Source organism: Tympanuchus pallidicinctus, unplaced genomic scaffold (genome assembly GCF_026119805.1).
Source record: "Tympanuchus pallidicinctus isolate F22 unplaced genomic scaffold, pur_lepc_1.0 scaffold2, whole genome shotgun sequence".
Classification (NCBI taxonomy): Eukaryota; Metazoa; Chordata; class Aves; order Galliformes; family Phasianidae; genus Tympanuchus; species Tympanuchus pallidicinctus.
In genome coordinates, this window is record NW_026294721.1 from 10,647,204 (window position 1) to 10,669,811 (window position 22,608).

Consider the following 22,608-nt stretch of genomic DNA (forward strand, 5'->3'; position numbering starts at 1 on the left):
TGAAGCAGCTTTACTAAAAAGTCAGATTTTAATATCAATACAAGGAAGATTTGAACAAGAAGCATTGGGAGTGAAATTTTCAGTTAATAGAAATTGTTCAATTGCAGTTTGTTTGGCCTAATAGGTAGAAATGTGATAATTTCAAAATAAAGACTGGGTATTAAAGCACAATGCAGTCCTAACTCCTACATAAATCTTATTCTCCACTATTTCTTTCCGACACACGTTTCATGAAATGAGAACTGCTGGAAAAATTCCCGTCATCCTATTTTCTTTCTTTTTTTTAAGTAGCCACAACATATTCTGATACAACAATAAAAAAAATTGATTCTTTAAAGAAATCAAAGCCTCTCCCCCGCCCTCTTCACTGTGATTTCCAGATACTGCATAGATGATATCAAACTTGAACATCTCCTAGGTTCTAATCCTGATTTGTTTCTATAGAAGGCTTCTGCCTAATCAGGGATGCAATAATGAATTTCAAACTAAGCTACATGATGTAGAACAGCATCTTCCTCTGAGGCAAAAAAAAACAAAAACAACTCATCTCATCCAACCCAAAGCCAGAGATTTAAGTTATTGTGCTCCCCTGTCTGTGCTGCCTCTAATCATATAAAAGACTGCAGAAGTAAACAATTTTTACCTGTATGTTTGCATTCAACTGAAAGGAAGAAACCCGCTGGAGTGCAGCATGTCCTGGAACAGCAGGTCCATCAGAGCAGGTCACTCTCACACCTAGCAGAAGAATACCACTGATTTCAGAAAAATTACAGCAAGGATAATTTTAGCTCTGCATAATGAAAATGAGAAAATGTACTGCAGCTGAAAAATTGTCTGTACCCGATCTTCTCTAAGTTGGAATAAAATATAAGAGGATGAATTCTCAGTACGGTTTATATTTATTTATTTTTGTTCTTGGTATCAGCCAATTTTCTCATTAAACCTAATGAATTTTATTTTCAATATGGTCCAAGTAGCAGATAAACATTTATGGTTAAATCATATGAATCAACCTTATCTTCTTTTTAATAAATAGGGAGAAATACACCAAGTTTGACATGACTAAAAGGAAATAAAAACTCGGACAAGGGGATCTTTGTAATTCTATTACTAGCACTGCATGTTTCCAAACATGAAATACATTCCAAGTGTTCCATTCAGTCTGAGACACACATCAGTACATTTGTCAGGCATGCTAATATCATGGCACCGAGTTAGCCTGACCACTATACATTTGTACACGTATTATACTTATGCTTTGTCCTTGATACCACCAAACAGTTTTTCATGATGAATGTGACTTAGCACTGGGACAGGCTGCCCCAGGAGTCTGCACAGCCTCTCTTCTTGGAGATATTCAGAAGCCACCTGGACAAGCTCTTGGACAGCCAGCTTCAGGTGGCCTGCCTCAGAATGGATGGTGGACAAGAAGACCTTCAGAAGTCCAATATAAATCCATCTGTGGCCTTTGGCTCCAGCCTCTCAAGGAGCACCCCAAGCTTTCTTAGGCCAGTGTTCTAAGATCTGTGTCCTGAGGTTGTCTTAGGGTTCAAAGCAAGAAGAACGTCCTGGTCCACTGTTAGGAATTCAACAGCAGACACAGGAATGCACTCAGATAACTCAAATTGAGGTCATCTCATCCACGCTTCTGGCCAGCTCAGCAAACAAAGCCCAGAACAAGGCAGGACATCTCCTGAAAGAGGAGTCTGAACTAACAGACAAGAATCACAGTCATGAGTGAGGCAGATGAAAGCACGGCCATTGAGAACAGACTGAACACCAGCCAAGAAAAGGCTTAAGGATCAGTCTGGAAGGCAGATAGAAAGGGTATAAATAACTTCACCAAGAGCCAAGCATCGCTGATGGAACAAAATGAAGCCTGACACTTCACTTACACCTTGATCGTTTGTAGGTCAGAACACTGCTAGGTTTAATAAAGGTATTACTATTTCCAGGCTAACATATTGCATGTCATCTCAACTCTTCTCCTCCAAGCGATCTCCTCTTCCAGAAAGAAATGTAATAAATTTCACAGAAATACAAGAGTTCAAATAAAGGGCACTTACAGGGCAAATGGAGGAATGCTAGAAATGATAATCCAGAAAGTCCCTAAGCAGAATAAGATTTCACCATAAAGCACAAAATTTTCTGGAAGAAAATTCAAATGATTCTACAGGAGCAAGTTTCTCTGAAACAGAGATTGTATTTATGTAGGGTACAAATTTCACTAATCCAGAATTTCACATAAACAGACAAATGAAAATACATCATGAATAGCAAGCAAAATATGATGACATGCAACTCCTGCAAAATGCCATCTTAGTGATCAGGCTGCTACAAATTTTCTGGAACTGCAAGTGAAAAACATATATAAGGCCTAAAATATGTACGTGCACACATAGTGATCAGAGGCAGAACTTCAGTCACTGTTTTTTGTTGTTCATAAGTCACATAAAATTTATTTGGAACTGAGTACAGGAAGATGCAGATGCAGTCAGAGTGAATTTACAGCTTGCACAGTGATTACCCCACCCTATGGCCAAACCCATCTATTAAAGCATGCACTCTGTCCAGCCAGGATTGAGTTATTTTTTTAACAGCGATCTGCATGCTGCCGTGTTTTAGATTTATAACTAAAACAGCACTGCTAACACACCAGTGCTTTAGCTGTTACTGAACAGTACTTGCACAGCATCAAAACCATCTCCATTTTTCACTCTGCTCCCCAAGCTGGTAGGCTGAGGATAAGGAGGGGAATGGGAAAAAGACTTGACTGGAACAGTCTACCTGGCATGCCATGTAATTCTATGTTTAGAAATAAAATGAGGAGGGGCTCTTCCCACGGTAGTCTCTTGTCAGAAATCAACTCGGCACCAGTCTGCTCAAGAGAGCTGGTGATTGCCCTTCCATCACTTGTGGTTTTATTTTTCCCTTCACTTTAACTGTCTTTACCTCCACCCATGAGCTTTGCTTGCTTCCTGCCCTTCTGATTCTCTGCCCCAACCCAGTGCAGGAGGGAAGCGAGCAGGCTGGTGGTGGCCGCTTAGGTGCTGGCCTGGGTCAACCCACCCACAACCTTGTGCAAACAGAGGAAGACAAACATATGCCGTCTCCCCTGTTTAGTGACTCTGTCTGGAAAGGCAATACTGCCTTAAGTCATCACCTAACCTCTATCAGCACTCTGCACTTAGTGATCTGCAGAGCCCTTAACAAAAGCAAGCAAAGTCTGAAAAACATAAAGCTGGGTAAACCTGTTTGCTGCTTTAGAATTGCTCCCAAATGGAAATGTATTTCTTACAGAACAGGAGCAGTAATAAGGATATTGCCATTAATGCCTAACTATTTCCTGTGCTATGCTCTTGCTTGACCTTGCTTGGAGCTGTGCTGGCCAATTGCTTGCGTGATCTACATATTATAGCTGTAGTTTATGGAAATGTTGGCACTTACACAATTATTTGCAATGCAGACAAGTAGAACAGAGCCTCTGAGTCTGTCGCACAGTCTTCTGTCAGAAGAGTACAGCATCAACTTCACAGCTCTGCTATCTATCTCAGAAGCCTCAAGCTGTTGTACACATTTACTCACTTGGTATCGCAGCAAGGTATTAACAATTGTTATTGAAAGACAACAACCAACACTTCAAAACATCTTCTGTTGAAAACAAAAAGAAAAGCTGTTGAGTCAACATGCCTGCAGAGCAGTGTACAGCTCCATGAGACACAAAGCCTCACATACCAGTTGCTTTCCAGCACAACCAGCTCAGTCATTAGCATGACTTACTGGACCATGGCTTGCAGGCAGGTTTTCTAGTAAATATGGAATTGTTTGGTACTTCCAGGCTAGTGTCAGGGCTCAACTCTCACAAAGTTAGTCAGTGGATATGTTCTACACAGCACACATCACTGCAATAGTGTACAGATTCACGCTTTGGTTCATTTGCACAGTGAAGAACGAGGAAGTTTAATACATCAACAGTTTGTAACTGCAACGGAATCCTACAAACATTTTTCCTAAGCATTTATCCCATTTTACTTCAAATAACTCCACTCCTCCACTCCTTCAAACTTGCTTGCTTCATTCCAGGGAAGGAATGAATTTTTATAGCTATAACATGACAGCAATTTTATTCATCAAGACTTTGCCAGCCAATACACTTGGGAGTCACAGAAGAGTAATAAACACGTATTTTAAAAGACACAATAGAAATATCATTTTAAAAATAGACTAAAACCACAAATTAAGCAAGCAGAAAAGTACAAGATTAGTCAGAGAAAAGTCATAAGCTCTTCGAAATGGAGGAGTCTGTTTCATTCAGTAATAAAGATGAATTAAAAGAGAAGTCACAGGGGTCCTCCACCTTAATGCTTTTTCTGCAGCACAAGCATAATTATCAGTCAGCACTACTATCATAAACATAAGAATCTCTAGAAACGGACACAATGTAGATGAAGCAGGGTTTAATGTCAGAAAGGTGAAGGTGTCCTCAATCACAAGTAACAGAAAACATTAAGTAATGAGCAAAACCTGAGAACGAGTGAGTGGAGATGGAAGTGGTGTGATAAGGAGGCTTCTCCACTCCAAACTGAGTGGAGTGATGGTGATGGCAAGTGTACAGCAGGAGGTAGAGAGGAAGGAAAAAGGAGAGAAAATCTGAAAATTAAAGGACCAGCAACAGGTTTTATGTCAATGAGAAGTAGCATCTCCACTCAGGTCAGAGAATGACAGCTCTGAGACCAGCAGCAGCAGCAGCTGGTGATGGAGTAAGAGGGAAAGTGACAGCAGCAGAACTCCTATTTAACTCCTAGCATAGAAGCACAGATTCTCTTCTTTATATTTTACTTTATAAACATCTAACAGGAGCTGAACCAATAGTTTTCAGCTGGTCTCTGACTGATTAATAACACATTAACCTGCAGTGATTCATGAATCCGAGGTGACCTTTAAAGCAGTGGTGAAAGTCCTTCGTGTGATGATTATCACAGAACTTAAAGCAGCCACACGAGCTTCAAGTACTGTGGATGTAAAACAAGGACTTTCATTCAGTTCTACCTGCACAGCACAGCTTTTATATCTACGTAAATTCCAATCTACTGTAGATTCCACAGTTAGAGAGGCATGCCACAGATATCAATGACACAACTCAAGAGATTCTGAGAAAAAATCTAATGCCACTCCCCATGAATGTCACCAGTCTAACGTTAATGATGATAAGAGCTCTTCTAACAAGGTTGAAGTTGTATGTTCATAGATGCCTGTGGGAAGGAAGCAAAGAGTAAAGCCCTCATCTGGAGACAGATTTAAATCCAAGTTCAGAAATTGTGGCCTCTACCAAAATAAATAAACAAACAAACAAACAAACAAACAAATAAATAATTTAAAAAAGCAAGCGGGTATTAGGTAGATTTCATTTATATGGGAAATCTGGGGGGTTTGGAAGCCTCTTATTCTTTCCCCCTCCAGGTATTTTTAGCTGGACTCTTTCTCTCCTGTCTGGCCAGACCTGCCCTGCTAGGTTAGTTAGAATGGAGAATAATAATTGTTCAACAGGAACGTTCATGCACTCATTAATTACTCATAGAAACACAATCAAAAATTCTTGCTCGCTTTCTAAAGGAGCTGGAGAAAAGCAGGAGACAACCTCTTTAAATTTTGCTTTGTGCTTCTTGTCTTCTCAGCTCTCCAACACACTTGCACAGCATCAGCAGAATGAGCATTCCCCTTTTGATGCAGGAAGAACAGCCCGCCAACGAGACTGAACAACAGCACTGAAACACCATGTCTAAACAGAGCTCCATCCACGGGCATGCACCACGCAGCTGAACCTCTCGTCAGTTATCTGAAAAAATATGTAAAAAGCAAGGGAGAAACATTTGCACAAGTCCAACTCGAGCAACAAGCAGCCAGGCCTCGGGCTCTTACAGCACTGCTGGCAGCCTGTGTGCCGAGCACCTGGCTTGGCAGCCCTTCCCCACACCACACTCCCTTTGACTAATACAAATCACTTGCACGCTGCACAGCAGAAACAGGCCCACAGGATCTAATTCATCAAATCTCAAAGAAAAATTAAGAAAGAAAGAAAGAAAAATGTAGGCCTGAATGTCCAAATACTGTTTCAGTATTTCCACTGTTAAACTTTTTGCAGAAATGGACACCAACAACTTCTGTCCTCTTGGCAAAACCTGAACGTAACAGAAGAGAGAGGACAGACCACGCTAACACAGCTGACCTCTCCTGTCAGCTGAAAGGCAACAATTTATTCTTAAAAAAATATTAAGAAAATCAATGGCACCACGCTAAGAGTTTATGAGAACAATTGATTGAAAACCCTTCTCCCAGAGCTCAATAATTTTGTCTCAAGGTGTAAAGCCACATCAGCATGATAAAAGATTGCTTTTGTGCATTAGAACCAGCTAGCTGCTTTCTTAAGAGGACAGGTGAAGCACTTCCTATTGCCAGGAGTGTTACAAGGCCTGTACCTGTGCCCTGATAACGAAAGCTGAAAGAACAAACCATAATAGATATCCACATTTGCAAATCCTTGGGATACCAAATGACTTATGCAGGAATATCACAATAAATTTGCTCTGAAATTGCTGCATGCTGCTTTGGGCCAGGATCTCTTCAGTGTCCTCCTAGGAACAGAACTTCTGTTATTCTAAATTGCTCTAATTAGCTCTTTCAGAGCCCTGCGGCTGTCGCTATTAGATTTTCAGCACAGCAACAACCTTCTCCAGGCAACAAGATAGTTACAAAATGTACCTTTCAAATTAGTTAGCAAAAAGCTATGGGAACTCAAAGGGTATTCTATAACCAGAATAAGATGTGTGATTCTATACTTGCAGCTCACGGAGAAACTAGGCAGAGAGTAGGTGTTACATGTTCTCTCTTGGGAGAGATTTCTTTAAAATGTTTGCATTAAAAGTTATGAATTTGGGACGCATTAACTATCTTAGTAAGGCTCTCACTAAAAGGAAGGAAGGCTCTTCTCCCCTACACACACATCTGCATCACGCTCCATGATATTTAAAGTCTCTGGATGCAAGTAACAGTCTAATCTTTATAGTCTTCTGTCTCAGATGTTTCCAGGGTGTTACTGATACTCAGACTCAATAATCCCTATTTATAGGGATCAATATATATATGTGTGTGTGTGTGTGTATATGCATATATTTTTCTGAATTAACATTCTGTATGAAAGAATATGTCCCCCAACATTATACTGGAACACAACAGATAAGACCTCTTTTGTGAAATCTTTCCTAAAGGGCTCAGGTTTGAAAAACAAGTGTAATTTCACCACTGAAAAGTTCAGTAACAGTCTTATAGCTAAATTAACATATTTTAATTTGATTTTGTTATTTCCTGATAACTGACTTGAAAGGTCACTGCTAGACTATTTACAATGTTTTTTTTTTTTTCTTTTCTCATTCCACTTCCTCCCACCACAGTTCAATGTTTGGTTTTGATCAGGCTGACACACAACATATTTGATCAGGGAAGATATGGTACCCTTTCATTTTTAGCCTGAAAACATTAATAACAGAGCTCATATTTGAAACACAAATGTAATGGCATTCTACCTGCTGGTTGAATATCAACAGATTATATCTTGGCATTCAGAGAAAGGACCAGTATTTCTTCATAGACACAGAAATGCCTTAATTTTTCATTTAACGTTTCAAGCACAAATCTTGCATTATACCATTTTTCACCTCAAAAGATTACAAGCTTTTTTATTAAATATTTAATGCTAATAATAATAAAAAAGAGCCTTATAATTCCTTTGACATTCTCAAAATATCACAGAAATTCCCTTGTGCACTCTGAACAACTTTAGTGTTCTGAGAGATTACTACCCTTAATTCGTAGTTGTGTGGAAACAGGGTCAAATGGCTGCACGAGGCCACAGAGTGAATCACGAGATGAATCAGGAATTAAGTCCACACCACCCGAGTCAATCACTGGACTGCACTAATTAGAGATTAGAACCACTTCTAACCACATCAGCTTGAGAGGTAGCAACTGCTTAACTTAATGTTTTAGAATTCAGAATAAGCATTGCCTATCAACAAACAATATTCAAACCCTGACTTTATGTGAAAAAGAAAAGTCTGCTTGATATGAAGGGGACTACTCAGGAACATGTTTGTGATTGCACATCTGTGGTTGCCTGCCAGCCCAAGCAGCAGGTGCTGACTACTCCTCAGCTGAGTATTAACAAAAATAACAACAAACACAAAGCAGGCCACTAGGTGGCACTACAATTAGAACAGACTGCTAAGGTGGAAGTCAGAACAAAGCTTGGAAAAGTAATTTCTTCAAAGTGCCTTCCAAAGTGGGACAGTACGTACGGCCAACGTCAGTCACAGTGCAAATAAGGTCTGGCTAACCTACATGCTTATCTGTAGTACTGTGTATGCTGTTCAGTCCTGCACTCATCAGAACCTGCACCATCTGTGGGCTTTTCTTAACAGCTCTTCAAGTTGAGGAAATCACAACAAAATTCACTTTCATTGAGGATCATTCTGAATTTTTGCTTGGAAAAAGCCTGTGAATTATCATTTTGGGCAAATGGGCCTTAATACAGGAATTTGCTTGTTTCAAAGGTCTTGAACGGAACACAGTTTATTAAATGATTAATAAGATATACTAGCAATAGGCTGTTCTCAATTTTCTGTTATTAATTTTCTAATCAATCACTAATTGAACACAGCTTCCACAGGTGGTAGGCAGCAGAGAATGAAGACAAGGTAAATAGGAAGCAGCTTGCTAGGGATTTCAGCCCAACAAACAGGGGAAATGAGACAGGCAGACTGGTTGTTCAGTGCTAAAAGGAGCCAGTTATTTTTTCAGGCAAAATTTTAGAAGCCTCAGATCAAAAGACCTACTTACCTTTTCTGTCTCATTTCTTCACAGCTTTCTGTGGATAACCTCCTTTATGGCTATTCCCACTTTTCTCCTTGTTCTCTCAGATCCAGATGCTTTACTGGCATTTTTACCAGGTCTCCTCAATTGCATCTTTAAGAATTACAAGGATGAAGCTTGGGACCTGTGGCTTATCTACTTGCCAGAAAGCAGCAGGCAGCCACTGACCAGACTAGAGCCACATGCAACCTCAGTCTTTGCTTTGTTTTGTGTAGGCAAGCTGCTGTGCTGTATCAGTGTCACAGTACAAACTAATGATCACCAGAATGCAAAACCATTTGCTTGGTTCTCATTGCAGAGATGCTGTCACCCAAGGGTGTTAGTGGCACACTTCTTGCTCTTCCAAGTTGTTCCTCAAGAGGAGAAATGCACATCTGTGTGCACTTGCGTGACTGCCAGAGACAACAGCACTCCTTGGAATATAACAGTTGTCACGAGACCAGAGGACCAGGATGTCCCACATCCTTTCTGCAAAGGCCCCGAAGCAGCACCGCAGACAAGCAAACCCTGCTACACGGAGGCTGTGCAAAAGCTTGAGTTAACCGAGCAAGCTCCAAACTTCTGCAGGATTCCTGCACGGCAAGTGGCTCTTCTGAGGCTTCTTTTTAGTAACACTGTAATTACACACCTGAACACAGCTGGATATATAATTCACTGACTTTGCATTACAGCATGTGCAGCTTCTTCATCCTCAGGACATACTTTAGAAATGCAAGCAGAAATCAGGCTTACAGCTGGGGCATACGCATCTGTGAAAAATCTAGCAAAGTGCTGGGACCACGTAATAAATGTGACCTTTTTTCTTTCTTTTAAAGTGATAATCACATGCTAACTGATAGCACCGATGAAGTTAACTCGTGTATCACAGTGTAGGATTTGCGCGTCCCAGTTATTCTAGCCAGGTGCCAGACCCCCGAGGGCCGACAAGGACAGCCCCAGCGCCCCACAGCACTCAAAATGGCCCCCAGGGCGCCCTCAGGCGGCACCTCCCGCCACAGGGGGGCAGAGTACAACTTCCTGCACGGAGCTTCCCTCCGCGGCCCGGAAGAGCCGTGCATCCCACCCACCACTCTCGCTCATCCTCCTCTCTGATTGGCTATTGTCCGCGTCACTCCTGGAGCGCCCTCTCTCTGATTGGTAAGTGCGCAGGTGGGCGGGCAGACGCGGTGCTGGGTAGGAAGGCGCTATGGCGGCGGTAGCGCAGTGCGTGTTGGGCACGCTCCGCTCGCGCTCTCCGCTGCTGAGCCTGGCGCTGAGGTGAGCGCGGTGCTGCCGGGCCGGCCGCGTCGGTCGGGGCCGCGCTCGGAGCCTTTGGGAGTGAGGCCCGGTCCTTCATAACCCCGTTCCGTTAGGACAGGGCCCGGCATGCAGCCCTGTGAGCCGGCTCGGCCTCGAAGCGCCTCAGGGAGCCTCTTGGAGGCCTGCGCTCGGTGTAAGGGTCGAGGTGCGGTGCGGCCGCTGCTCTCTTGCCGGGCCTCGGGCTGCTCTTGCGGGCTGTTGCATCAGGCAGACCGCGTGCTGCCGTGAAGACGAGCTCCTGTGCCCTATGGCATAGGCTGGACCGAACAGGCGGTCACGAGCTGCTGCTCCACGGTCGGTGCCTTGCAGCCGAGTTGTTGTTTGCAGCAGTTCAGATAAGCTAAACTCGGTTCCTTTGATGGAATCTTCTGCAGACGGGTTCCACAGTTCTGGAATCGTTGATTTGTGCTCTAATGTGCATTTGTTGTGCTTGCTGATTTGTCAGATGAAGTGTCCAGTATGTCCAGGAAGCACTACTGTCTGACAAGGTAAGTGGTAGATTAATACTCTCCATGTGTTTTTTCCTCATAGGACCTCTCCACGACTGCTTTGTGTGGCAACACAGCAGAAGAGCACCGGCCAGAACTTGGAAGAGGATCAGGGTCAGAGCCACAATGAGCAGAAGGCAGAACATAGTGCTGCTGAAAGAATGTTAACTGAGGAAAAGGCCAAACTGGAAGAGCAGCTCAAGGAAGTTACTGTGAGTGGCCTCTGCTCAGTCTGTGTGCATTTCTCCCAGGCTGTGTACCTAAGAGTCCTGATTATAGTTTCTCAGTGCATAGTCTGAACGCAGAAATCCAACTGATGTTTAGTTAATGGATAATAACCTGTAATTAAATAATTTCTCAAAACTGAAGAGAGTGGATTTACTGTAAGACCTGAAATGTATCCCATCCTACTCTAAAACAAAAACTTTAGGTGGTTTCATTTTGATTTCTGGATGGAATCTTGCTTGACCTGTGTTGGTCCTTGGAAACAGGGAAATTGCTTCTGAGAAGTAGTTCTTTGTTGATGCTAGGCAAAACAGCATTAGGAATGGCAGTAAGCGTATACAGGAAAAAGTTGACTCACCTGACTGGTGATAGGGCCTCTGGCTATAGAACACTCCTTCTCAGGAAGTAGCCTTCATCCAAAAGATGCTCTCTCTTTGGAAGCTGGGCCCTTAAATGAGCCCTTCCTGTCACATGGGAAGTACAGGTGAATTGCTTGCAGCTGTACTTCCTAGGCCAGCCACCCCCTTCACCAGGTGCTCAGTCATCATTTCAGGCTGTGACATAACACTTCCCCTACAACCTGGAAATTGATTGCTTAGTTTCACTGACTTTAGGCTGCCTAGATTTTTGCTCAGTGGAGAAATAATTCTTTGAAGTACATGTAAGGATTGGAATGCATCTTGTATGTATGTGAGCTTAGAGTAGGTATTCTGAAAACAGCCACTGACTTTTCCAAAGGTAGGGGTTAACAATTCTTAGCTTGTATATAATACTGCACTTATTACGTGCTTACACAGTGGGAGTTTGAACCCATCTCTGTTAGAGATGTCTTTAAATGTGAGACTAATGTGTCCATGTTGCATTCTGGCCTAATAAATCTTGCATTCTCTCATGCATGACTTAACAGAGAGTGAACAGTGCCCTAGGAGGTGAGAGGTGTGGATTAAACAAAGTCATAGCTTTTCTGGATGAGTGCTTTATAGAAAATGTCTTTCTAGAGCATTTGGGACTTTGAGAGGTAGAGGTAGCCCAGAACCTTCTGTAGTAGCAGTGCCTATGAATTGTAAGTGGATTGAGATTCCTTTCTGCTGCCCTTAGGAAAGAACTGAAAGACAAATCATGGAGATTAACACCTTAGTTGACAGCATATGTTCCTGGCTACAGAGGGCATCCCTTCGGTCAACTTCTTGGTGTGAAAGTCAACCTTACAGTGTGTGCAGGCCCAGCAGAGTTCTGGGTCAGGTGGTGCAGCACTGAAGCGCCAACGCTTGTTGAATCGAGTTCTTAATGCATCTCGTGCTACAGCACATCTTGCTAGGAACAGACCTAAACTTAGCCTGATGAACAGAGGAATCAGACTTTGTGGTTTGTAAGGTCTGAAAAACTTGGAGCACACTTTGGTGGAGAGGGAAGAGGCAGACTGAATGGTTGGGTTGGATCTTGCTTGCTGGTGTCAGAATACTTAATACCTTATGAAGACTTCCTGCAAACACTTGCCAGAAAAAGCAGACAACTTTGGAAAAATTGGTGTATCTGTAGTGTTAAAAATTACTGACAGCAAATATCGAGTCTAGAGGCCAATCCTTATTTCCTTTCTCTGACTTCTTTCTGCGCTTAAATGAAGCAAACAATTTTCTTTGCAACAAGGATGCAGTGATAATTGTTGTGTGTTCAGTTTGCCTAAATCCACTATCTAAAAAATAACATAAGAGTAAAAAAGAAATGCTGTTCTGTACTTGCTTTAGAATTTTCAATGCTTCAACCACTTGGATTGAAATCTCTTCTGTGACTTGTTTTTCTGCAGGATAAGTACAAGAGGGCCTTGGCAGATGCAGAAAACGTGAGGCAAAGAAGCCAAAAACTCGTGGAAGAGGCAAAGTTATATGGTCAGTGAAAACTCTTTGTTTTTAATCATAAGACCCAGGAACACTAACTTGAAAAGCAGAGCTTGGAAAATGGAGCTAACTAGCCTCCAGTTTTGACAAGTTGTACTTATAGTTATTCTGGCTACTTAGTTTAAAATACATCTATAGGGGAAAAAGGTTTAAAAATGGTTCCTCACTTGGTAATAGAAGTACAATAATCTCCCTTAAGATAGGGCAAGGCTTAACCAATTTAAGTCAACAACTTTGAATTTTGTTTGAATTTGGCACCTGGTTTTCTAAAGGTACAGGATTAGGAGATGTTTCTAATAAGGTTGCAGCCTCAAGTTTGCCTTTTTATACGCTTGGTCCCATGGCAGACTTCAAAAACCAAGGGTGAGGATGGAATACTGGCATGCTTGCTGTGTTGCTTGTTTTGTTGTTACTGATGCATGGTTTCTGAGGTGGTTCATTTTGTGGAGGGTTTCATTTGTTTTACCTTTCATATTTGAATAACATTCCTCTTCTGGTGAAAGCCATAGCTTTCAAACAGAGGCAGTGCAGTGGTAGGAAACATACAGCTGTGGGCTTTAAGGAATGCTAGAAACATCAGCCTCCAGCAGCTCACTGACATCTGACACAGCGTTCTGACATTGAGACAGAGCTCCTTGTTTGTGTGTGAACGCTGTAGCAGAAGAGCTTCCTTTTAGTACTTGACTGCCACTTTGGTTTGAAATATTAGCTATCCTCTCTTGCTGCACTGCAGAGCTGTGTAGTTTTATTCTGAATGCAGACATTTTAATTTCTACATGCAGAATCTGCAGTTAATGTGTGTGGTTAAAAAAAGCATCTCTTTGTTTCATAGTTCTGTACCATTTTCATGGATATTTGAATGCTTCATCCTGAAGTTCATTTGCAAAAAGCATTGTTTGATTGCTGTGCTGTGCAGTGCAGAAAGGCTTGGAGTTATCTCTAAGCCCAGAGATGTATGATAGAGATAAATATTCAAATAAAGTTTCTCATTTAAACATTATCATAGTTAATGTGTGACTGTAAGTTTCATCGTTTGGTTGGGATTGCTTTTTTTTTTTTTTCTTAAGGGAAACTCATTCTTAAACTTGTCCATAGGGGACTAAGTCCAGAGAGATGCAGTGACAGCTGTCTATAGAAATAACTTATGCTAAAAATAATAGAAAAAATAAAAAATCCATTTCTGAACAAATGGCTGGTTTGATCCAGAGCAATCAACAGCTGATGTTTGGGACAGTTTGGCCCTAGCCATAGTTGTAGGCTGAATTTAAAGTTTTGATTGTTATCCTAATATTTTGGGAACTCACTGGACACTTTCAGACACAGTTCTGTAAAAAGCTCAAGTCTCTAAATAGAGTTGTACAGTTGTTACAGTGACCTTTTCCTGAGAACTAGTTCATCCTTACAGATCCTGCAAGATGCTTTTGTAGTCCATTGTCTTCTGGTACTGCGCTCTTCCTGGTGAGGAGAAAATAATGGATAGAGTTATAAAGCCTAACCCTGCCTAAAAGAAGAAATGAGCAAGGCTACCACAGCTCAGACACTTTGTCATCATCATACCTCTGCAAAGAAATGCGTTGTTCCACTGAGTTGTCTTGGTCTTTTGCGATTGCTTGAGACACTGTACCTGAAGTGAGATGAGTCCAGATTCTTCTAGGGCGAGCTGGAGATCAGCTTCAAAACTGCTGCTGGCCCAGGAATCACTCAGCATGAGGTGCAGCCTCTGGCTCACTCTGTAAGAGCAGTTTGTAGCGGGAGGGGGGGTTATGAGTGTTGTGTTCATTCAAGGAGGAATCACTGCTCACCTCTTAAGATTCCTTATCAGCCTGATTACAAACTTTTTCTTCTGCAAAAACTCTTTGTATCTCAGATTAAAGAGTAGAAATAGAGCAATATAATGCTTTGGTCTTCAGGTGAATCCCACCGTGTGAGAGACAGAAGATCCATTCCTTAATAGAAGGCAATGACGTGAGGCCATCTGAAGGTTTTGGTAACTTGTTAGAGTTAACTGTCGGTGTCATCTCACCAGCATAGCTTTCATTTTGTTTGTTGGTGTTGGTTTTAATCCTTGCTTTCCTCCCTCCCCTTTCCTTTCTTTTTTAGGTATTCAGAGCTTCTGTAAGGACTTGCTAGAAGTCGCAGACATTCTGGAGAAAGCAACAGAAAGTGTTCCAAAAGAAGAAATTAAGGATGAAAATCCTCACCTGAAGAGCTTGTACGAAGGTCTTGTCATGACAGAAGTACAGATCCAGAAAGTGTTCAAAAAACACGGGCTGCTCAGACTGAACCCCGTCGGAGCCAAGTTCGATCCCTACGAACACGAAGCGTTGTTCCACGCTCCCATGGAAGGGAAGGAGCCTGGCACCATTGCTTTAGTGTCCAAGATTGGCTACAAGCTGCACGGGCGCACGCTGCGGCCTGCCCTCGTGGGCGTTGTGAAAGACGCTTAGCCGCTGAATCACATCACACAATGCCCTTCCATTATTAAACAGCTGGGTGGTTTTTCTCTTACACCGTGCTTTCCTTACCCCTCTGTCCCCCAAGAGGTTTCAGTGAACCAGTTGAGGTCTCCCAGCGAAAATGAAGCAGACAGTGACATTCTGTTGCTTAGTGGCCTTCAACAGTGTTCCTTCAGCTCTCTTCTGTCAGTAATATTTGTTACAATCATGGCTACTGAAGGTACATTAAAATGAAATGATCAAAATGCTCACAATTCTGCAATCTTGTGTTTATCACTGTGTAAACCGAAGATCCAGTCGGTGGTTCAAATGGTTCCTTTTGCTTTGTAACGCTAAACTGCAAAAATGGGTGAAGTTGAACAGGTAACCAATCCTCTGCAAGTATCTGCTGTTTTTTTGGCTGATGTAAGCACCCATTTTTGTAGAATGCCTATTCAGAAACAACCCCTCTCAACAACTGAAGTAGAAACATTCGTGAATTCTGACCTGAAAAATAAAGGGCAAGGGAGAGCGGACATCCTTTCTAATTGTTCAGCCCTTTTAGATCAGTAGTCAAGTTGACTCAAGAAAACCATCTAATACTTGTATGGCATTGAAGAACCAATACAACTTACGCTATCTCTGGATTTTGAATTTAATATTGTATAAATTGGTTTAAAGGATTTTGATAGACTTATAACTTTCAAGCCATGCAATCAGTTTGTTATGCAAACTGTAGTTAAAACCCCATTGAAAGTCAGAATACCTGAAGAAGTGGGTATCTCAGAGTTTGGTATCTGCTACATTTCGAACTGCACAAGTAGCTGCAGTGTAAGTGGCTCAAACAAAAACGTGAACTCTGCTTTATTTCTTGTGTTTACTCACCTTGGATCTTAGGCTGCAACAGAGCTTTCCCATACACAGCTCTTGTCATGTGTAACTTCACCTGCTGCTGGTCATGTTGATAGGAGCGGATGGGACATGCCAAACTACACATCTAACAGAGTGTCTTCCCTCAAAGCCCATTCACTTAACACACCAGACTGAAACATCAGAGTTACACATATTATTTAACATCTGGTAATGTGACAGGAAGGACTTCTGTATTTTCCATCCTCACTGCTGGTTGTTTGGATTAAGAAGCTTCTTCAGTTCACATGTTGGTTGAGACTGAGGTTTCTGTAATTAATTTACCAGCTCCTTAGAGTGTCTTTTTTGTACTACGTTACTTCATTTAAGGTGTTGCTACACACAACTTACTGTTGAGTGTTTGGCACAGGACTCGCTCGTTTCCTTAAAACTAAGTGAATTCTGAACATCTGAATGAAATAATTCCTTTTTCTTGGTCTGCCCCTTCAGAGGAGGTAGTGTACAGGGAAGTCTTTACTGAGCTCTCCAAGCACCTCTGCTGACAGATGACAGCAGAATGCACTGAAGAAATAAAAAAAGTGGATGACTGAAGTTTAAGCATGACAGCAGCTAATAAAGCTGCTAATAAAGCTCTGCCCTAGCTAGTTTGTTACAAGCACTTCTCCACGCATCATCATGTAGCTAAAATGCATCTCTAGTCAATGCTGCCAGGGCTTTAGCTGGTCAGTGAGGAAAAAGGGCTATGTTACAGTGCAATTAATAATGGAAAGAAACTTTAATACAAGTTTATTTACCAACATACAATGCAAAAACCTAGTAAAATGCTGAGTGTGCACAACATCAGTTAGGTTTTACATGATTTCAGTACAGACGTTTTGTGTCTGGCACAGCTACACCAGTACACGACGCAAATGAGTGCAACGTTCCCTTCAAGGAAGAAGCTGATGAGCCGGGGTGCTCACCAGGTACCCTCCTTCACAGTATTTAATTCATCATCTCTTTAAGAGCACCTGGGGCACACGCAAAAACACCTTGCAAGAAAGAGCAGTAAACCAAAAGGCCGATTACAATTGCAAAGAAACCTGGTGCAGCCACCACGCAAGAGAAGAACAGCAGAGTGCTTTCATTCACAAGGCCATTTATGGGCAGAGGCTCCAATGCAAACCTAATGCTGTTCTTAACTCTCACTGGGACTGCAGCAGAAGGCAGGGCAGGAGGGGCTGTAAGCAGAGCGCTGTAATGAGCCCACCTGATCTGGGCTGTATGCACAGAATGAAGGCTAACGCTCCTTTGCTACTTGGTGAGTTGTACTGTAACACAAGGCTGGGACTGATGGAAGCACCGTACAGCATTACAGCAGGCTGACTGCTGCCCCTATCGGGAGCAGATCAGTGCACAGCTGACAGGTTAGTGCTTTGCCACAGGCTTACATCAATGCTGTTAGGGCAGATACTACCATTAGCATTATTTTTCGTTAGAAAATAAGTCCAGAGCAGTAAGCATAAAAAAAACAAAACAAAACCAAGCACCTTTTCATTAGCGACACGAAGCCCAGGATATCTGTACAGTACAGGAAGCACTTCCTGACAAACACAAGACACAAAGTTGAAGAGCTTCTGCCACGCTTTTTGTCAGCCCTTCACCACACGAGAAGCAGCACAGCTCTACTAAGTTGCCAGATTAAGACAACTGCACCTCAGCTTGAGAAAACAAAACAGCAGCTCGTAACAAAGGAATGCTTAGACTAAATGGGTTCCATCTGAAAATACAGGACAGCAGCATCCTCTAGTGCAAGTCACCTTTAAAATTAAAAGCATAGCTGACAATGAGACACTGCTTCTAGGAAAGCCCTTTCCAAGGGATCAGCATTTGCTACAGCAAACATTTACCACCTTGAATTTGCTTGCAAGTATAAAATAAATATCGATATCCATATTTCATACATTAAAAATACTTTATTTTACATTCATCTTGATGTTCAATAAGTTACGTCTAGCACCAAAGAAACATTTTGGAAGGGCTGAGGAATTCAGGAACTACAAAGAGTAAACGCAGAATTCATTTCTACAACATTTAAATGAGTCATTGGTGCCTAGATAATTTTATTTTTAAATTACTGTTCAGATGGGTTTTAGGCTATTGCTTCAGTTAGGCTTAGGTGTGCCAAAGCACTTCAGAAATATAAAATTTAGATCTGAGGAAGATAGTAATAAATCAGAAAACCCACATCTGTGTTAACCTCCCAGCTGCAGGCAGAGCTGAGGCTCCAGCACAGCACCGGTGCGATGCAGCAGCCGGAACCGCTCAGAGGAAGAACCAAATTGCATAACTCCAAGGCTGGAAAGGCTGAGCTTCCTTTCCACAGGAGAAGGACAGAGGAAATCATCAATGGTTTACACCTTCTCAACTTGTCTCACGTGCTCTCTATACGTGCATACAGGGTGGAAGAGGTTCTTAAAGCTACTGGCACACTGCAGTGAGTTGCACTGCTTTGTCTCGGGTGCCCGAGAAGCCGCTTCCAGGTAAGCCAAAGCATCCCATCAGAGAGCACACAGCCCTTTCCTTTTTTGGAGGGACGTAACACCACAAACTCAAAACAAAAAGGCACTAGAGTTTTTGTGTGTGTTGTGTTATTGGTTTTTTTTTCCTTCTCCTTAGAAATGCTGGCTTTATAACTGTACCCTTTGTATGCTAAACTCAGCGGTAACACTATTCTGATAATGCTGGAGATACTGACTCAAAAGCAGTTCTGGTTAGCATACCTCTGCCAAACTGCAGAATTAATACTGTTTTTAAGATGTCATGGACTCCTCATGGCCCAAGGCATCAGAACCAGGGCACACCTCCTGCGTTCACATCTGTTCTCAACTCGGTCAGCTCCATCTCCTGGCACATCCACACAGTGGAGCTGTTGCCCAGCTGGCTGCCACCCACTGCCCAGCACAGGGCTCAGGTGCAGTAACACTGATGTCTGTCACGCAGAATCAACCTGTTTTTTTTCGTTTTGTTTTTTTTTTTGTTTTTTGTTTTTTTTTCTTTAAATTCAGATGGTTAGATGCCAGCACAGGAATCTAAGAATGAAATGAAGATTAAAAAAAATAAACAACACCTTTTCCAGTCCTCCTTGAACACCTTTCCCTTAATTGGTATATATTACTAAAACAACGGTGATGGATCAAGTGTTTCTGCTGTGCTCTGCTCCACTGTAACTCCAGCCCTGCCTGGCAGGGAGCACAGCCCTCAGAGAGCAATGACAACATCAGTTATGCCCAAGTGACCACTGTGGCAAACTGAGATCCATTTTGCCAGCCACAGCAATGACCTCAGCACATTTAGTCCAGCAGGTTTCAAGGAACGCGCAGCCAGAAACCTGCAATGGCTGCATCCACCACTCTGCACTCCAGGAGCACAGCAGCTGGGCATTTTCATCTATATAAATTAATTTTTCTTTTTCAATAAACCAACCTCAGTGACCGCTGTGAGCTTCAGAATGGAGCTCCCTGTCCCTGTCCATCCCAGCTGCACTCAGGAGGCAGCTGCAGGTGCTCAGGCTGCCTCCTGTACCAGATACAGGAGGAGGGGCAGGTTCCCCCTGCAACTGGAAGCAGTGATTTCACCAGGGCAGAATTCTGCGTGTTCTAAGCCACAGCTGGCCAGAAGCAGCCACTTCACAGCAGTGCTGAAACCAGCACAGAGCATACAGCTGCCCGGCCAAGCACACACTGAGGTCAGGCAGCAGAACACAGCTCTCCAAGAAGCCTGCCCACACAGCACAGATACCTGCAGGCAACTCATCTACCAATCCCTGTCACGGCTCAGCCCCGCTGCACCTCAGAAAAGCTCCCACCCCAAGTCCTGACACCTGGGCTGTGCTACTAAGGGCAGGGCTCCAAAAGCTCTGCAACACCACGCCAATCCCTGCACTCTGTGCCTGACAGCTCAGGATTTCTGCAAGCTTTGCTTGGCTGCCAGCACTGTGACAAAAACATCAGGGAGAAGAACTCGTCTGCTGAAAACCATCTCCCACCTTCAAAAAAAAAAAAAAAGAAAAAAAAAAAGGCAAGGATTATGGATGACATTGACCCTCACTTATCCAACAGCAGGAAGTGACGTGACCACCCCAGAACTATTGGACTTGAGGAGTTGGTTCACATGAAAGAAATCTCTTTGAGTAACGTAACAAAAACAGCGTACTCTAATGAGCAATGAAGTCGAATGGAGAAGTTTTGCAATTCAGTATTTTTCATGACACGAAGCAAAAGTCTACTCGAAGCACGGACCACGAACACCGTGGGTTTTTTTGTTTTTGCTTTTGTTGTTTTGTTTGTCTGTTTCGAATAAGATAATTTCTGTATCTCCAGAGAGGGCAGGAAAAAGAAGGGAGCCCATCAGGCCTCTGGCGTGGTGCGCAGATGCGGTGGGTTTCATGATGCATCTCTGGATATCCAGCCACTCTCTGTTAGAAAGTTTAAAATCCTTTTCTTCAGTACCTTATCCAAGTAGCTGGGAAGGCGACTCTTGGAAGGAATCCCTTGTCTTTTCTGAAGATGGTCTTTAATGATGATGGTTTTTACAGTCACGTATCGCGCAGGACTCAAATTCAGAGAGCTGCAAAGCACTTTTTCCCTGTCCGACAAGAGTTCAAAACCAGGCAGGTTTTCAATGGCAGCAAATTCCCCTTCTTTGCCGTCCTCCTTCCCCCTCTTGGAGCTGGCTATGTTTTTGTTCTCCTTCCTCTTCTCCCGTTTATGTCTGGCTGCCTCATATTCTGCCGACTCCTCCATTTTGGTGATTCCATTTCTGCGATACCGCTGCAGTTCCCGGATCTTCGCTCGAAGTACTCTTTCCTTGTGCATGTTCTCAAAGAAGTCTTCAAACTCCTTACAGGACATGAACTGGTACAGAGGCCTCAGCTTCAGCCTCAACTCCTTCTCTTCTTTCGTGATCTTTCGCTTGGGAGTTTTCTCCTTGTCCTTCTTATCCTTCCCCAGGAAGGCCGGCACCAAGTTATAATCTCGCGCAATGTTCTTCCGCCGCTGTCTCTCCTTGAGTTTTCTCACATACATGTCTACGTGAGCTCTTTTCAATTCTATCTCCACGTCATCGTCGTCGTAGTTTACAGACAGGCCGCTGATCAGAGTCTCAGCATCCTGATCGTACTCGATCTCGTAGTCGTCCCGGAGCGGCATATAGCCCAGCTGCTGCTGCTCAGCCACCGATATGTCCAAGGGCGGGAGCGGCGTGGTCAGGCTGGGAGAGAGAGGGCCGCCGCTGGGACACGTGTGGTCCGTCACCCTGTTGGGAATGGTGTCGGGGATGCAGGCCTTCCCCAGGTTGCCATGGATGTACATGCTCACGTAGTGCTCCATCACCTCCTGGGGCGTCCGGGATGCTCCCACGTGAGCGGCCATGTCTTCCTAAATGGAAAACAAGGAGGGGCAAGAAGATGGTTCCCATTACACCTTCATTGGAGCACGCACTCCTCCTTCCCTCAAAAACCAACTCACAAGACCTGTACTCTTCCAACAATAGCTCTGCCACACCATGAACACCAGCACAGTATTTACAAGTGCGAAAGGGACAAGAAAAGCATCAAGAACACAGGAAGCCATGAAAAAAAAAAGAAAGAAAGAAAGAAAAAAGCATCGGTGCAACAAACTGCCTCTGAGCTGCCTACGGGGCGAGCAGCCCTGTCTGCTCACCATGCACACGATCAGCACCCTTTGCTACCTCAACAACCCAGCTCAGCACTGCAACGGTTCCTGAGCTCACTGCATCACCCGCCAGGGTTCTGCTCACTTACAGCTTCATTTTTAGAGCAACAGAGAAAAAGGAAAGTTAATATTTACAGCCTATAGCGGTAAGGAAAAGAGAACGGTTTTAAGTTGAAACTAGGGATACTGAAGCTGTAGACATAAAGAAGAAATGCTTCACTTCGAGGGCGGTGAGCAGGAACAGGTGCACGGAGAGCAGCGGCCGCCCCGGGCAGCCCGACCCCACAGCAGGGCGAGAACCGGGAGGGCTCCGGGTTCCCCCCGCCCAGAGCCGCGCCACGACACCGCCCCAGAAGGTGACGGAGCCGCCCCGCAGCCCCCGCCCCGCAGCCCGGCGCGGCCCGGCCCTTACCCAGTTGCCGAAGCCGAACTGCTCGATGGCGTCCAGCAGCAGCTGCTCCTCCCGGCTGCTCCAGCCGCCCTCCGCCTCGGCGCCCCACAGCGTGAAGCGGCCGCCGTCCACCAGCTGGTAGCCGTGCCATCGGCGGTGCGGGCCGATCTCGGCGCCGGCCGAGAAGCAGTCGGGGCAGAGCTCGATGTCGGCGCACTCGGTGCAGCGGAAGCGCAGGGAGCTCACCTCGGCCAGGCAGTACACGCAGTACTTCTTCCCCAGTTCCGCCATCTTACCCCGCCCGCCGCCGCCCCACACGCACGCGCGGCCCCGCCCCCGCTCGGACGAGGCCAATGGCAGCCCTCC

The 22,608-nt window shown here is 43.8% G+C and overlaps 2 protein-coding genes and 1 long non-coding RNA gene across 3 annotated transcripts; 1 reads left to right on the top strand and 2 right to left on the bottom strand.

The window, feature by feature from the left end:
- Positions 1–3,689: 3,689 nt before the first annotated feature.
- Positions 3,690–11,348, bottom strand: LOC128080695 (uncharacterized). Its single transcript, XR_008206849.1, has 3 exons — positions 11,296–11,348; positions 5,639–5,836; positions 3,690–5,252 (listed from the first exon to the last, which is right to left on the bottom strand). It is a non-coding gene; the product is annotated as an uncharacterized LOC128080695 (long non-coding RNA).
- GRPEL1 (GrpE like 1, mitochondrial) lies at positions 10,068–15,542 on the top strand. The gene is made up of 4 exons (XM_052683140.1): positions 10,068–10,182; positions 10,756–10,924; positions 12,742–12,823; positions 14,933–15,542. Exons 1-4 carry the CDS (start codon positions 10,112–10,114, stop codon positions 15,277–15,279), a joined length of 669 nt encoding a protein of 222 aa, XP_052539100.1. The 5' UTR covers positions 10,068–10,111; the 3' UTR covers positions 15,280–15,542.
- Positions 15,543–16,893: 1,351 nt separating this feature from the next.
- On the bottom strand, positions 16,894–22,545 carry TADA2B (transcriptional adaptor 2B). Its single transcript, XM_052683138.1, has 2 exons — positions 22,264–22,545; positions 16,894–21,554 (listed from the first exon to the last, which is right to left on the bottom strand). The coding sequence occupies exons 1-2, from the start codon at positions 22,531–22,533 to the stop codon at positions 20,562–20,564; spliced, it is 1,263 nt and encodes a 420-aa protein (XP_052539098.1). The 5' UTR covers positions 22,534–22,545; the 3' UTR covers positions 16,894–20,561.
- Positions 22,546–22,608: the final 63 nt, after the last annotated feature.

Coding starts and splice junctions, on each gene's coding strand:
- TADA2B (XM_052683138.1), bottom strand. CDS start 22,533: ATGGCGGAACTGGGGAAGAAGTACTGCGTGTACTGCCTGGCCGAGGTG. Junction 21,555..22,263: donor AGTTCGGCTTCGGCAACTGG/GTAAGGGCCGGG, acceptor TTTTCCATTTAG/GAAGACATGGCCGCTCACGT.
- GRPEL1 (XM_052683140.1), top strand. CDS start 10,112: ATGGCGGCGGTAGCGCAGTGCGTGTTGGGCACGCTCCGCTCGCGCTCT. Junction 10,183..10,755: donor CTGCTGAGCCTGGCGCTGAG/GTGAGCGCGGTG, acceptor TTTTCCTCATAG/GACCTCTCCACGACTGCTTT. Junction 10,925..12,741: donor AGCAGCTCAAGGAAGTTACT/GTGAGTGGCCTC, acceptor GTTTTTCTGCAG/GATAAGTACAAGAGGGCCTT.